The sequence below is a fragment of the Meleagris gallopavo genome, chromosome 3 (genome assembly GCF_000146605.3).
Source record: "Meleagris gallopavo isolate NT-WF06-2002-E0010 breed Aviagen turkey brand Nicholas breeding stock chromosome 3, Turkey_5.1, whole genome shotgun sequence".
Lineage (NCBI taxonomy): Eukaryota > Metazoa > Chordata > Aves > Galliformes > Phasianidae > Meleagris > Meleagris gallopavo.
In genome coordinates, this window is record NC_015013.2 from 11,137,174 (window position 1) to 11,154,002 (window position 16,829).

Genomic DNA, 16,829 nt, shown 5'->3' on the forward strand with positions numbered 1-16,829 from the left:
ATTCAAGGCCAGGCTGGATGTGGCTCTGGCAGCTTGGTCTGGTGGTTGCACATAGCAGGGGGTTGAATCTGTTGTGGTCCTTTTCAACCCAGGTCATTCTATGATTCTATGATATAGTTAGATAACTCCTCTCTTGCAGTGACTTGGAAGCCAGTAAGTTCCTGTCTAAAGATTTGCTAAAACCGCTGCTGAAAATCTATATTTATTACTAACTTGAGTTTATCCAGTTTTAATATCTGACCAACTGTTTTATCTCTTTTGTGCTTACTATGGCCTTCTGTTAGCATCCTTTCTGTCCAAAATTGCTGAGGGATGTATGAGGAAAGTTATCTGTGAACTGTAGTTTTGGCTTCTGAACTGGGTCATGAGTTATTGTCTGAGAACTTGGTCCTTAAAACTAAGCTGTCAGCAGGAATCGTTGAAATTGCTAGGAAGTATACTATTAAAAAATTCAGTTTGTTTTTACCTGGATAGCTTCTTATCAAGTTCCATAGGGATTTAATTGCAAGTCCAATGCAGCTAAAGGAGACCACTGTTTTTGCCTCACTAAGACTAGGATTTGAATACAAGTTACACTTTCTTTATAGTGCAGGCTTAGTTCTGTCATGTACCTTCTTTGCTCTCTGGTATTATGCTTCAGAGCCAATGTAGTTAAGGCTACAATGTTTTGAGCTAAGTGCATTCTTTACAGATATAAATCCCCTTTCTAAAAGGGGAAAAGAGAAGGATATTATGACTGACAGCTCAATCTGAGCTTTGCATCTAAGCAAAACTCCACGTGCAAGGCAGGAAGTGAATTACATCGCTTCGGAAATAGAGCAGAAATCCACATTGCACATTGCTTGCAAATGTACAGTTCATGGTTCCTGCAAGGGCTGTATCTCAGCCCCCTGCAACACAGGCAGCAATTTGGGTATGGAATAACATGCTAAAGCCATGTTCACAACAGCACTGTGTTACAGCAAGTAGGAAGCTTGTGATTGCTTGGAGTATCTGTTGGAAGGTTGCCTGAGTGTAGTTTGCATGGAAAATGGAGCCAAATGCAGCAGAGCAGGAATTTGAAGGTTTGGGCTCGTCCTTTGAAGCTGCACTTAGATTGGGATTGGTGCATGCAAAGGGGAGTTCTTGCAAAATCCAGCACTTGCAGGATGGGAAGTGGGACCTGGCACTTACTGCTAAAGAATCATAGAATCAGAGAATGGTTTGGGTTGGAAGAGTCGTTCAAGATAATCTAGTTCCAACCCCCCGCTATAGGTGTCCCTGCCTCTCTCTAGACCAGGTTGCTCAAAGCTTCATCCATCCTGGCCTTGAATGCCTCCAGGGATGGGACATCCACAACCTCTGTGGGCAACCTGTTCAGTGTCTCACCACCCTCACAGTAAAGGGAGAAAGGGAGGCAAAGCACCCCTGGACAGTCTGGACTCAGTCCAGCACAGTTTGCCTTGCTGATGTGAAGCAAGTTGTGGGAAAACAGCTTGATAAAAGTAGGTTTGTAACTCCTAAAAACAGAATGGCCCCCAGGACGCTGCCATTTGCTATTCAGAGTGAATGAGACAAGAATAGGGTGCTCAGGGGCTGGACTGATCCTCATCAGTACCTCATTGTTTGCTATAGGTTTGAGGGTGATGGTGATGATGGTGCTCTCACCCTTTCTGTGATAGAACTGTGCAAGGATACACCTGCACTATAGATGGGAATAACTTGTTCTTGGCCATTTCCAGCAGTAAAAGTTTTGAACTTGGTTTCTTTGCATAACAGCTTTCACTGCCAACATCTTCATTGATCAAGGTGTAAATGAAGGTAGGGAGCTGACGTGTGCTATTCTCTCCTTAGAAAGAGGAATGCAGGCTTTGCAACCTCATGAAGAAACAAGAAATACGAAACCCCATTGTTTTTTACAAATTACATTCCTTGGGAATTACAGATACAACTACTGTTAATGTTCAGAGTGAGTGTGCACCTTCCTGGAAATGTAACCCTGGCAAGAAGTTCCAACTGTACAGATTGATCCCAGAGGAGTGGAGGACAGTGGGGTTGGAATTGTTTTCTATTTATAAAACAAAGATTAAAGCTATTAACGATAGGGGAATATCTCATGTTTTCATTTGTAGATGTTCTCAGAATTGCATGTCGATTTCAAGAGATAGATGTGTATGTTCAGTGGAAAGAATAAAAGACTATTTGCCTATGTTTTAATATTATGCTGTAATATAATAACATTTTTCAGAGCCAGTCATGACTTTAAGCCAGATAATGGCTAAAAATATTAAGGGAAGGATCACCACAGCAACAATCACTTTGGACTCCTTCTGCAGAGGAAGTGAAAGAACACTCAAATTTTGCCAACCTGAATAAATTACCGAGATCATCAGAACTGTAAGGAAAGCTGTACACAATCAGCTTTGCATCTGTGTGTGAGCATGTGCACACGTATTAACTGGGTTGCAGCACATTAAATACAAAGGGGAGAGCTCCAAAAATATGCCTGAGATTTAAAAGTTACCTTAGTTGTATCATAGTTGATCAGAAGTTCCCCTGCCCAGCATGATTCTCACTGCTGGGCTGGGCTTTCCTGCCTGTGGTGGCCCAGAAGTGGGATGTGGCACACAGATGTTCTCTTGATCTTGCTCCAGTATGAAGCTGGAAAATGGAGCTGGTAAATGGCTAGTTTTCTTGCCCAGATTAGAGAGTACAAGTGGAGTCTTACTCTACTCTGGCAGCTGTTTGTATGTGCTGTGTGTTGTTTGCTTTGCCAAAGTAAATCGTCTCATTAGTCAGGGAGTAAAGAACAGGAATGGACAGGTGGTGAGCAGGAGCAGTGTGGACACTGCTTGACTTCGAGCATCTTGTGCAGGAGGCAAAACTGAAAGCCTCCTCTCAAGAAGCTGCAGGTATGGCCAATGGAGGGAGGGTAGAATTTTTAAAGGCAGGCCAGAGCAAGGACATGAGTTAGAGTTGTGGTAGTAATGCCAAGATCTTTGGCAGTTTCAAAATGTGTAAAAGACTCCAAAATAATGTTAGGGGAACCCAAAACCATGGGGCTTTCAAGCACAGAAGGCAGGGTTAGGTCTGGGGTGCTAGGGCTATATGTTTCCATGTCATCTCTCCTGCTGTTTGGGAGTGCATCTGTTTAGCTTTGTTGGCCCTGTACTGAACCCTGGATTGTTGACTACCCAGCATGCTGCCATCATTTTCTGGCTTGAGCTTCTAACTAGAAGTATGCCTCAGATTTTCTGGAGTCACATGTTTACAAGAAATGGTGCATCATTAAAAACTTAGACTATGTCTTTAGCCTTTTATACTGTCCAGTCTCATAGATGTTTTGCAAACAAGGTACATACTGCTGCTGAACAAATTTAAGCTGGCTGCTAAATGACTTTCTTTTCTTAATTCTTTTCTGTGCAGGCCAGTGCAGACGTGGGCTCAGCTACAGAAGCTAAGCAATGCCAGCTGTATCCTGGCCACATTTGGAGTATCTAGTAAAAAGTGAGTCAGTTAGTACTGTAACATCAATGTCCGTGGTATAAAGTGACCAATGACTGCTGTATTCTGTTTTTCTGCTTTTTTAAACTGCAAACTTTGAAAGTTGCTTGGAAATTCATTAGAGAACCCTATGGGCCAATCTACTCTTTAGTGTCTTCTGTGTCATTTGCTATCTGCCACCTCACTGTTCCCACTGTGGCAGCCCTGGCAGCCTGCTGAGCAGCAGAGCCTTGCCACATGGCACATGCTTTGGGGCAGGGTTTTGTGCTGGCTCACAGTGACACTGAACTATCTGTAGTGGGAGAAAGCTAGCAGCAGCAGCTGGAGTTAATGAATCCTATATCACTCTGGAACAGGGACAGGAACCCTGGAGTTCAGGGTGTTTTCATGGAGGCCTGCCGTAATTTTGATGTATGAGTGACTGAAGGAGATGAAAGCAATTCTGGATGGGCTGAGGAATACGTATGCACTAGGAGTTTTTGTATTATCTTTAATTTGCTGCTTACACACTAGGATTTTTTCCCCCATTTCTTTTTTAGCTTCACTTATTTTTTTTCTGAGTAAGAAAAGAGTGGTGCAGACGTTTAGATGAATGCCTACCATGATTCTGTTATTGCGTGCTGGATCTTTAAAAATGAAGTGCTCCCCAGGCTGTTGTCTAGGAGGGATTGCTATGCATCAGTGCAAGATGGCCCTTACAGTGAGTTACATGCTTGTTTCTCTCTTGTGTAGTTGTTATTTTCCCTTTGCTTGTTTGATTTAATTTAGAACATAAGCCATTCTGGTTGTAGGCAATTTTGATTTAGGTGTTCACAAAATGGAACATGATTAGGTCTGTGGAAAAGATCACTGAGGAAATCCTGCAAGAATAGTACACTACTTGAACCACCACCCCATGAAAGCAAGGGGCAGGATGTCTCCTCTATACCTACTTGACTTACGTGTTTGGGACACAGATTCTGGACTAGAGGATAATCCACACTGGTTTTCTTTCACCTTCAAACTCCTTTCATCTGAAGTGAGATACATAAAGAATTGTAGAATCATTTTGTTTAGAAAAGATCTTCAATATCAAGTCCAACCATATAATAGTCAACACCCTGGTCCAGAAAGCTGAGTGGGCTCCCTGTTCCAAACCTCACATCTGGGTTCCTGATAGTGAGATAACTTCAAAGAAGCCATTGATGTCTTCCATGCCTTTCATCCAGTTCCACTAAAAATGAAAAATTCAAATATTAGGGCTTTGTCTAGACCTATAGTAGATTAGATGCCTCTACTGAGTATGTATTTTTTGCCGTGGATGCAGCTTGCTTGCATTACAGTTTGGGAACCAGAGACTCAGCAGCCACTGAGCTGAACTCAGCCTCATAGAGTGCCTTCCTGGAGGGCTATTTTATTCTCTCTGTTGTTCCTTCCTGTAAAACGTGGTGAAAAAATCAATAATGAAGTCCTTAATCTCCATGGATATTTCTCCTTGCATGGTGTCAAAATCTGTTGGCTGTTGATTTTCTCTTATTTTACATATGATTAATTTACTTGGGAAGAAAAGGAAAAAGAAAGTGGCTCTTTGTGGTTGATAGACAGTTTGGCAATGATTCTCAACTAGAGATGCTAGGATGCATCCCCAAGCTTGTCCTCAGCTCTCATGCTTTGTTCTGTGCTCGCAGCAGGGTCTTGGGAGAACACAGCTGCTGCAGCTGCTCGTAGACCAAAAGGTGACCTTTTGAGTAGCTGGGGAATGATGCATTATTTAGTGCATTCCTGGCTAAAATGGAAATGAAATGATTTCGTGAGCAGAATGATTTGTTTATTCTTTCACTTAGATGCACAATACTGTGGTGTGCAAATCACTATTTGTGGTTTGTTCTGGGCAAAGCTTTTGATAGGACAGACATAGTACTGGCTGATACCTAAAAGATCTGTGTTAGCCAAACACAATAAGCTTTAGTCTAGAGGCAGTAAGTTTGCAAAACTCAACTTCAGTTTAAATAATGTATAGGAGTGAAAGCTTCCTGGTGCAGTGTATGTCACTAGACTGTCAGTGGATACTAGTAAGTATCATAACCAGCTGCTATTTCATTATGAAGTATTTTACTTCTTTCAATTAATCAAGAGTCTCTTGGAAGGTGCCAGTGTAGATCATTCATTATAAGAATGCATAATGAATAGAATATTTGTCATTTGCATAGACAGAGACTTCAACAACTGCCTCTCAGTGTTCTGTGATAGCCAGGTAAATATGCACTCTGTATATTTGTTAAGGAATGGAGAGGAGAGAGGCAGATGGGAATATTTTTCAGTGTCTGTAAATTTCCTATGTGGTCTTCCAGACAGAGAATGAAAGTTGAGTCTGGAGACTGTCTTTCCTGCTGACGGTGAATGAAGACTGCAGTATTCTCTGCTGCAAGTCCATCTGCTCTTGAACCTCTCTTAAAAAGATCTGTCTAACAGTGTTTTTCCTGTCGAGTTTCCAGCGCTACTTATGAAGATTTGAAAGGAGACTATTCATGTGCTATAGATACAAGAGCTGAATCATTAAGGTAACAAATTGTTTGAGAATGGACAGTTTTCTCTAAGCAATGAACATATGGAGGGAACTTGGGGAAGATCCAGTGCTTTCCATTGATTTCACTGAGCTCAACAAGCACTGAAATACATAGAATAGTGGAGAAATCTGCATAAATAAAGGTGCCCAGAAGATTATGCTGTGACATTAAAAAGCTCAGTAGTGAAAATATCCCACAGAATAAAAGGGGTCTGCTTTTATAGAATTATTTTTATTAGGACAATATTAGATATGGTAAGACAGATAAGCAAGGGTTCTACCCTTACTACCAGTGTTTGATGTTGTCTTGGTTGTTACAATAAGCAGCATAAGATTACAAAAAATGATCACCTTCCTGTTCATGAGATAAACTGCCTTTAAAAACCCAGCTCTATTATTTCTAGGATCCAAATTAATAGAATTGACCATGATTTCAGAAGCACAAATACATGATGAGCTTTCAAGACATTTACTTTTTAGAATTATAGGACCACAGAATTGTTTAGCTGAAACGAACCCTTAAAGGCCATATAGTCCAACTCTCCTGCAGTGAACAGGGTCACCTACAGCTACATCAGGTTGCTCAGAGTCCCATCCAACCTGACCGTGAATGTCTCCAAGAACGGGGCATCCACCATCTCTCTGGGCAACCTGTTCCAGTGCTTCACCACCCTTATTGTAAAAAACTTCTTCCTTATAATCAATCTAAATCTCCCCTCTTTTAATTTGAAACCATTTCTCCTTGTCCTATCACAACAGACCATGTTAAAGACTTTCTTTCTTTCTTATAGCACCCCTTTAGATGCTGCTATCAGGTCTCCTTGGAGCCTTCTCTTGGTAGGCTGAACAGCCTCAGCTCTCTCAGCCTGTCCTCACAAGGGAGTTCGTCTATCCTTTGTGTCATTTTTTTGGCTCTCACCAGGTCAAGATCACCTCCCTTGACCTGCTGGCTGCACTTCTTTTGATGCAACCCAGAATATGGCTGGCTTTCTGGACTACAGGAGCACATTCCTGGCTCATTCCTGGCATATTCTTACTGAATTCAGGCCCTTATTTCCAACCACAGTGTCTGCTTGTCCTCTTGCACTGCCTTTCAAACCAGTCTTCTCTGAAGGATCCTGTCTGGGAGAAGATCTGAGCACAAGCTGGTAAGCATTTGCAGCAGGGAGTTCTAAGTTCTGTGGGATTTAGTTAAACAGCAAAGTGCAGGCTTCTACTATGAGTCATCTGGTGTAAAACTAGTGCTAAGTATTGTACATAATTAAGACAACATTATTACAGTGAGATTGCACTTCTTTTTTTGGCATGACTAGAGTCTTGAAAAAGTGCAGTGTTTTCTGCCTTCAGAGCTGTGAAGAAGATGAAGAGTTCTTATGAGCATTCATTCTAAAAGACAGCAAAGCAACAATGATCTTAGTTTGTAATTTGCATTATTCCTGAAGCTATCCACACAGATTTCAGTCTTCTTCATGAAAGACCGTGCTTTTCTGAGGAAAAGAACCCACAAACCTGGAAGTGGTATTCATCAGATAAGGTTTGCAACAATGACACCTGTAGATATTCAAAGTATTTGCTATTTTTTATACTCAAAAATCACATATTTTATTTTGGGCCACATTTCTTGAAGAGGTATAGTTGGTATTTCAAGTAACAGACACAAAAAATCATATTTGCCATCATATGCAACAGAAAATCTGGCAACAGTGGTGTCAGAGAGCCACAGATTCAATGTTTGAACACTCACTGTCAGCAGGTATAGAAGTTTTAGTAAGCTATTGGCTCTATGAACAAGAAAATTTATACAAGCAGCTCAGAATTTGGCCCAGCTTTTTCTTTCAGAGGTACGAAAATTAACTTCCTTTTTTATAAATGCATGTTCTTTATTAAAATTAATGTTCAATGTTTCTAACAAATTCAGTTTGTAGGTAGCTCAGAAGATATTTATCCAAGTTACTTGTGACTCACCATCCTCAACTAGTAACTATTCTTTATGGTTTCATGTTATATTTTTTGTTCATTGGTTACAAACAGGAAGTGGGAAATCAGACTGCAAGATGGTGATATTGAACTTATTAAGGAATAGGACTTTGAATGAACCCATTTCCATCTCTGTATGGTGGTGAATGCCTTTGAAGCATGTTTGTGCACTTAATTGAAAATTTTTATTTGATCCCTGCTTCATCCTAACATTTCCCCCATTCTTCTCATCATTTCCTAACATGCTGCTTGTGCATCATTTTCACACACATCTCAAAAGGATTATCCAAATGAGTCCCAGGGACTGCAGAGTTTGAAGATGCAAGGAAAGCAAAGCACATGGATCAAGACATCTGAGCCACAGACAGTGAGCTCCTTCTCTTTGTATGACTTGAACTGAACTTGTGAGAGGTTTAAGGTTTAGAATTCCAGAAGCCTTTCTGAGAAAATGATTGCTTAATATAAAACTGATAGATCAATTCCAATTTTGTTGGCATTGCTGTTTTCTGGATGAGTTTCCAATCTATTAGTAAAGGAGTAAACACTCCTGCCAAGACAAACCACTGATGTTCTGAAAGGAAATCAAAGCAATGTAAAACTGTTGAAGAAAGTGACTTGAAAGAAAAAGAATGAAAGATTAGAACACTGCTTTGATAGCTTTAAAATTTTGTGAAGATTGTATACGGGAGAGAGATGGGCCAGAGAAAGCTCTGTAGCTGTAGGAGGAAAATCAAGAACAAATTTATTTTCAGGGCTTCATCCTAGCATGCATTCTTGCAGGCTAACAGCCTAAAACATAGAAGAGGTTGATATGGTTGGGGCACAAAGCCAGCAGTGGAATCATAGGAGAGGAGGATCAAGGCAAAAATGAGGAGTGTACTATTGGCTGTGGTTACTATCTTGAATTTTGCACTACTTTGACAGAATTTACACAGATTCTGGATTAGTGAGAGAATTACTGTGCAGATCTACTCCTTATAACAGTGTTACAACATCAGCTGAGCTGCGAGGGACCTTGCTGTGTGTGCTGGAGCTTCCTTCATCATGCAGTGCCTCTCAGCAGCTCTTTTATCTTTACTCCAACCACAAGCTTGCTCTGAGCACAAAGAAAAAAGTTATCTGTATTCCATTGTGTATGTTGACAGTATTTTTGTGGATGCAGCACAACCCTTTAGAGACAGGTATGTGGAGAGTTTGGAAGGCATTAATTTTTTTTACGTTCTCCTTTTTCAAATCACACTGCAAAAGGTTATAGTGGGAATAGCAAAGGAAAAAACCTGCAGACTTCACAAAAATCAAAGCCTACAGCTTGTGCTGGATGGGTATATTTGGCACACATCTGTGATTATGAAATGACTTTTAAATTGCTTTTGAAATTCATCTGAATAATGATTCATTCTTTCAATTTCCTTTCTCCCCCCAGAACATCTGCCATTAACAAACCAACCAGTTGTGATGTTTTACAATCCGCATTTGAACTTATTTCTCAAAACATCGTACACTTCCTTATTTAAGCAATTATTTGGCTCATTTGCACAAAGATATGGTCAGTCTTGGGACTGAAAGATGGATCAACAACCCTATTTGGCAAACATATTTGAAACGAATCAAGAAACTGTTCCACTAGAGAATTGCTAAAGTGGTGGAAATGCAACAGCAACAGGCAGCATAAGAATTTCTGTGCACACAGTTATTGTATAATGTTGATTTTGTTGAGCTGAACACGTCACAGGACTTAGGTATATGCCTAAAGATGGAATTATATGCTTGAACGTGCTTCAGGTTTTTGTTGTTATGAATCTACATGCTACATCTGTGTTTGTATTAACAGGAGAAGCTGTTCTACAAGACTTTGGGCATTTTAAAATGTATTTTTGTTCTGAACTGGAACAGGAAGTTTTACCCTGAAATGAGATTGAAGAAATCTTTAATTCTAAACATCTTGTAATTGAGCATACTTGAAACATTGTGTTTCAGTAACACTGAAATGCTCTGTGAGATTAACATTGAAATATTGCATGTTCACATATGGTACAAAATTAATGAGAACCAACTGTCAACTAAGCCTGCTGGGGCTGCCTGGGTTGTAAGTAACCCATCTCCTGGATGCAGGAAGAGCTCTGATCTGAGCTAACTTCTCAACTGAGGTGCAGTTCTCTTTTAACACAGTCTAGCACTAACCCAAGGATAGCCATCTAAGACCTGTTCAGACTCACTAGCTCTATGTAGGAACATCTCAAGTGTTTTGCACCAGGTGTCGGGTGCCCCAGGGACACAGAGCACAGATTTTGTGTGTTTGTATTGTAGCTTGTTTTGGTCTACTCTTGGTTTATCTGTTCTGGCTTGATTGCATCCAAGGTGACTTCACACTGTCCAGAAGACATGATAATATGGACACAGCACAAACAGATGACCTCCATTTACATCTGGGACTGTATGTGACAAGTTAGCCCCTCTGGAGATGAGCGTAAGGGACAGACTGAATTGCAATTACTGAGCTCAACCTTGTTTTAGCAGGGACTTTGAAGTTCTCTTCCCTCTGCTCCCCGGTCCTGCTGTAGGCATCCTAGCATCTAATACCTGGGGGACTTCACCCTGGCTGTAAACATACAAGTTAAAATAACCAAATCAAATCTAATTATGTTATGGTCATTTCTCACAAACTATTTTTTTCATTGATGATTTTCTTGCAAAAAGTTTCAATGTTGTGAAATCAGCATTTGGTGTAGGGAGACTGACATGCTGGAAAAAATTCAAACAGGTCTGGAAGAGTGTAGAAAGGATCATAAAATCACAGAATGGTTTAGTTTTAAAGATCATTTAGCCCACGATCCCTGCCCTCCAGGGACACCTTTCACTGGATCAGGTTGCCCAAAGCCCTGTGGCTACTCTGACCTCAAACACTTCAAGGGGTGGGACAGCCACAGCTTCTTTGGGCTATATGTTCCAGTGTCGCACCAGCCTCGTAGTAAAAAATTGTCTTTCTTATCTCTATTCTAAATTTACTCTCTTCCAGTTTAAAATCATTACCTCTTGTCCTTGTAAAAAGTCTCTCTCCATCTTTCTCTTCAGCCCATTTTAAGTATTGAAAGACTGCAATGATGTCTCCCCGGAGCCTTCTCTTCTCCAGGCTGGACAAGCCCAGCTTCCTCAGCCTGTCTTCTCAGGAGAAATGTTCCAGCCTTCTGATCATTTTTTGTGGCCCGTGTCTGGACCTACTCCAACAAATTCCTGTCCTTTGTGTGCTGGGGGCCCCAGAGCTGGATGCAGTACTGCAAGTGAGATTTCACAAGGGCAGAGTGGAGGGAGACAATCACCTCCCTCTACCTGCTGGCCACCTCTCTTTTGATGCAGCCCAAGAATACAGTTGGCCTTTTGGGCTGCAAATGCACACTGCTGGCTCATGTCCAATATTTCATCTACCAAAACACCCAAGTCCTTCTCAATAGGGCTGATTTCTATCCATTAATGCTTTCAGGTGATACTTTTACTGGAAACTGCCCTAACTCAACTGCAGCACTTTGCACTTGGACTTGTTGATCTTTATGAGATTGATGTGGGCCCACCTTTCAAGCCTCTCTGGATCCTTCTGGGTGGCATCTCTTCCTTATATATCAGCTGCACCACTCAGCTTGGTGTCCTCTGCAAACTGCTGATAATGCCCCCAGTCCCAAGGTGTTAATAAATATACTGAACAGTACCAGTCCCCATACAGATCCCTGAGGGATAGTATTCATCTCTGATCTCCGCCTGGACACTGTGTCATCGACTGCAATTCTCTGGACGTGGCCATCTAGCAAGTTTCTTATCCACTAAATAGTCAATCCATCAAATTAATTTCTTTCCAATTTAGAGAAAAGAATCTTGCGTGGGATTATGTCAAAGGCCTTATAAAAGTCCACGTAAAGGCACTGGTTTCTCTTCCCTTGTCTACTTATGTAACCATGGTAGGAGGCCACCAAATTGCCAGGCACAATTTGCCCTTGGTAAAGCTATGTTAATAGTCTTGAATAATCCCCTGTCTTCCATGTGCCTCAACATAGCTTCCACGAAGAACTTTTTCATGATTTTCCTGAGCACAGAGATGAGGCTGACTGTTCTGTAGTTCTTTTTTTAAAAACTGAAGTGGTATTTCCTATTCTCCTGTCACTGGGGACTTCACCTAATTGCCATGATGTCAAATATGATGGAGAATGGCTTTTGGCTACTACGTCATCCAGTTCCCTCTGATGCATCTGATCAGGCCGCAGAGATTTACTTATGTTCAGATTCATCAGGTGATCTCAAATCCAGTCTTTAAGTATAGTGGGAGGAACTTACTATCCCAGTCCTGCCTTGATGTTCAGAGGCTTGAGAGAAAAAGAAGAGAGAAATTTTGGTCCAACTTTTTAAATTTCTATCTCTTTTCTCAGTCTTGTTGCCTGACAGATCAAGTAAAGTTGGCCCTTAGGTCAAGAGCTTCACTTTAGGTAAATGGCATTGATAAGATGATGTGATACAGAGCGATTTGCTTTAGAAGAGTCTTTCTCTTTGCCGTATACATATGATATGTATGGTGAATTTTTTTCTGAGAAACACTTTCCATGAAGTAACTTTCCCTCCAAAAGTTCATGGCTTTGCTTTGATAACCTGTCCTTTCATTTGGGACTGAAATATTAATCTAAGGGCTGCATCCTTTGTGCCTCTATCATCTTAAGGGTCAGCTGGACAAAGCAAGGAAGTAGTCCACCCCCACGTTTCTTCATTATTTAAGGCCTCAGCTATAGCAAAACATAAACCAATAAACAAAGCTGGAGCCCATGAAGATCATCTCTTACGAAATACCTCTTTGGCCTAGTTTGGCTATCTTTCTGTGAGATAATTAAGGCAACTCTGGTACAAAAACAGTGAAATGCTTTGAATTCAGATGTCAGTAGGAGTAGGAGTGGGAACCTGGATTGTATGCTCATAACAGCCAACGTGAATCTTTTTTTGTTTCAGTTACTACATGTACAGTTATGTTTATGTCTCAGGAAGAGAGATGCCTTCACAGATGAGTACAAAAAGATAAATGTCTTTTCCAACCTTTAACTCATGAGCTGGCATGTGCTTTAGTGTAATCTGATACTTATTGTTGGAAATGTATTTTACATAATTGGCAGTGGCAGCCACATAATCTGAGAGAGAAAAAAAAGTGTATTGAACTGTATACTGTGTATCACTGTTAATGATTTTGAGTGGCATCTATAAAGGATAATGTAGCACTTGAAAGTTATGCATCAAAACCTAGATAAAATGCTTTTATTTTTTCATTTCTAAGCTGCATTTCTTCTCACCTCGTTGTAAACGTTGGCTGTATAGATGCATACGGTGGGATCTATCACCTCACGCTCCCTTTGCAGTCAATACATGAAACAGGCACTTTTAGGCCATGATTCATCTGACCTATTTACATGTGTGCTGTAGGAGGAGATGAATCACTGCCTAGACTGCATCTCTGTGGAGGATAAAGAAAGCCTAAGATGGCCAGCTCAGACGTAGATGCTTATATGGATCTACAGATTGAATTTAAACTTGTGGTTTGGAACATTATTTTTCAGAGAAGAGTTAAATTTCTTAAGCCATATTTTCTTAGCAGAATGTGTGTATGAATATGTGTATATATAAAACAACCATATATATGTATATATATAACCACATATATATTTTTGTTGTTGTTGTTGTTTTTTCCCTGCAACAGAAACATTTGCAACAATATCTTTTGAAAACTGGCCTTATATCCCCTGCTCCAAATGTTCCACCATCTGAAGATCTGCCATTTTGTCTCTTTCTACCTCTGCCCCTCTTTCACACATACTGTCTTGTACACATGCTGTATTTCAGAGCTGGGCCTTCTGAATGTTGAGCATTAGTTCAAAATATACGCCTCTGTGAGTGGTAGCCAGAGCTGCTGAACACATAGAGATAAATGAGCTGGTTTTGGTTTTTAAAAAATTGAAAGCAAAATATGCAAACAAAACCACCAAATGAACAGTTCTGATATTTGCTTCTGTTTAAAAATAACATTTTTGTTCATGTTTTCTGCTAGAATCTGCTCTACTCTGCCTCCAGCCTTGGTAAGGCAAGGCATTATAGGGAGAGAGATATCAGTTTCTGGAAGACAAGTAATGATGTGGAAGGAAGAGGAAGACAGACTTGGTCATCTAAGAAAGAGTGCAAGTTCCCAAGTGAAACTCTGAGAAGATAAGAGAGATGGAAAGGTGTATTATATGTAGAAGATTAGAGTTCAAAGTGTCTGGTTTATGGGAATAAGAATTCCTTCCAGTGATAGTTATGCATGTACGTGTAGTACAATGTCCCAGTGCATCTGAATTCACATCTAGACTGCAAATGGGCCCAAAGGTAATACTTGACGGAGAAAAAAAAGAAAAAGAAAAAAAAAGAAAAAGAAGAAAAGTAAGAAAGGAATTCACTGTTTTGCAAAGCATTACAATGCTCAGCTGCTGCCAAGGAGTTCTCAGCGTAGCTAAAATAGTGGTAGGCAAAATACCCCTGCCATCCAGCCACTGGCACGCAGCACAGCAAACCATTTACATGAGCACCTTGCTGAGGAGTTTGCTTATGACAGATCTTCACACGCTCTCCTCTCTGTCTGTAAAGTTCTACTGACTCTTATGTTTTGTGGGGTTTCCCCTCCAAACTTGTATCTGACATGGAAAGATGGAATAATGCTGACTCTCATGATAACAGGAAACTGAATTTGGGTTAACCCTTCGCAGTGCAAACTTTCCAAACATTTAATAGCTTTTCTGTGATGATCATGAGGAAGGGCTGTCCGTCATTCAAAGTCCATTGCAATCAATGGGAAGAGCATCTACAACTGCAAAGGTCTTTGGCAAAAACCACAAGCATTTGACGGCTGTCTCTGAATAACAAGCATGGACTCAGCTCTTTAGCAGTGCAGGAGTTGCTTCATGAAGAAAGATTGCTCTTTCACCGGTCATTCCAGAACACCATTCATTAAATATAAGGCCCTACAGGAAAAACAGGCCTTCATGTTCTCAGTGCCCCCTCCTGAATCAGCTCTGACGTCAGTAGTTTCAAACCATAGATGCTAAATTAAGGCCAGTGCAGTCTAATAGGCAAGGAAGGGCAAATGCTAAAAATTCAAGGTAATGAGAAAATACCTGGCATCTGGAGCTGTCATAAGCATGAATTTACATCACTCCCCACAAAATAAATAAATTATAGCCTATGAAACGTTATTCTCCCTGGATGCAAGGCTGCTGCCAAAAATTTTTGTTTCTGTGCTTTCTCAGTGATCGTCAGCTTCTGCCAAATGCTCCGAAGAGACCTGAAGGGGCACAAGGAGAGACATCTACAACTGCTGGCTTCTGAAGCATGAGGGCTGGGCTGGGATCATTTGGCTGCATCCACTCACTGCCGTTCTCACTCTGACTGAAAGTTTTCCTCCTGGCTCTGACAGCACTGCAGCCACTTGGGGAAGCACATAACTGCCTCAGGAGACGGAGTTTCTTATTTGTGTTGCAGGCCTCCAGCAGGCATGGCACCGAGGCAATATTTACTTCAGTTTCTATAGCGTCATCACAGCAGCTGCAGTTTTGGGAACCGAAGTACTGGCTGGAAGTAGAAGGAGAGGCACAAACACACCATGCAGAAATCAGAGTGGAAAAAAGGAGAATTGGCAGCCAGCCTCCTCCCCCAGAAAGCTCATTGTGTTCCTGGGTGTCAGGGGCATTGCTTGCCCAACAGATGGTTACCATAAGGACCATCTGCAGAGAAGTGAGCCCATGGAAACTGCAGTTCAGGACAACAGCAAGACCAGATCTTTCCTGATGGTGCGCCGGCACACTTGGGGGAGCACAGCAGAAGAAGTGCAGTGCCCTGGCCAGGTGGCTTTCTGTGCTATGTGCCTAGCAGTCTACTGCAGGAGATGGAGTGTTTTGGGCCCTTTGACTCTGAGATAGCAAGTAGCATGGCACAGTGCTCATGTGGAGATAGTGAAGCTGGCTCCAAAACCTCTGCAGTCTGGTGCTGAGCCTCAGCAAGCAATCCTGGCAGTCCCCAGTTATGTTAGAGCTTAGTGAAACTGAACAAAGTTGGTCTGTAGCTAAAATGCTTTCGTCAGGTACTGCTCCTGACACAGATTGTTAATGATACAAATTACCATGGGTAAGAGAAGAAGATCAGTTGCCCTAGATTGGAGCAAAACACCTTAACTCTCCGGAATTGCACAGTTTCTCATGGAAAAAATCTTGTTTGTTGAGCTAGCAATGAGCTTTCCATACTCACGTGCCCCATAGTCCTAAGAAGGACTGCTGTGAGGCACCATGCAGAGAAAGCATTGCTGTTTTCTACCTTTGAGTACTCTGAAAGTCAGCACCTCAAGTTGCAGTGCAGGCATCCTGAGATAGAGACACTATTAAGACTGACAACTTAGTCTGTGTCACTCAGAGAATCTCTTCCAGTCTTCCACTTTCTATGCTCTTGTGACATGAGAAGCTCTACTCTGTATCACTAAGGACTGAAACTTCAATGCCTAAGTTGTTTCCTTAGCCCAAGAACTCTGAAATACTCCTGATAAGTGGTTCCTGATGAGAGGTGGGGGAAGGTAGGCAGGGAGAAGGAGGGGAAGCAAAGACGTGCCAGCAGTGGTGGCAGATCCTTGGGGATGGTGTGGGGAGGGCTTGGCAACCCTTTCAGCACTGTCCTATTGCAACAGGAGGGAGGAGGATATACAGAAGTTACTTAAAAGCCCTCAACTTTTTCCAGGCTTCTATTACACATCAGAAAATCTGCAAGGGAGAAGACAAAATTAAAAAAA

At 41.4% G+C, this 16,829-nt stretch overlaps 1 protein-coding gene across 4 annotated transcripts in view; it reads left to right on the forward strand.

Annotated features, from left to right (window-relative positions):
- Positions 1-16,829, forward strand: part of F13A1 (coagulation factor XIII A chain) — a 123,271-nt gene that overhangs the window by 48,195 nt on the left and 58,247 nt on the right. Inside the window, exons 1-2 of one of the 4 annotated variants that reach the window (XM_010708397.3) lie at positions 2,274-2,376; positions 3,406-3,486. The exons of 2 other annotated variants lie outside the window; for them this stretch is intronic. Coding sequence is in view for 1 of the 2 variants with exons in the window: in XM_010708395.3 (XP_010706697.1) it covers positions 7,007-7,176 (170 nt within the window). In the remaining variant the exon portion in view is untranslated. Of the gene's footprint in view, positions 1-2,273; positions 2,377-3,405; positions 3,487-6,978; positions 7,177-16,829 lie in introns of those variants that run through there. One more of the 4 variants, XM_010708395.3, reaches the window with a different exon arrangement.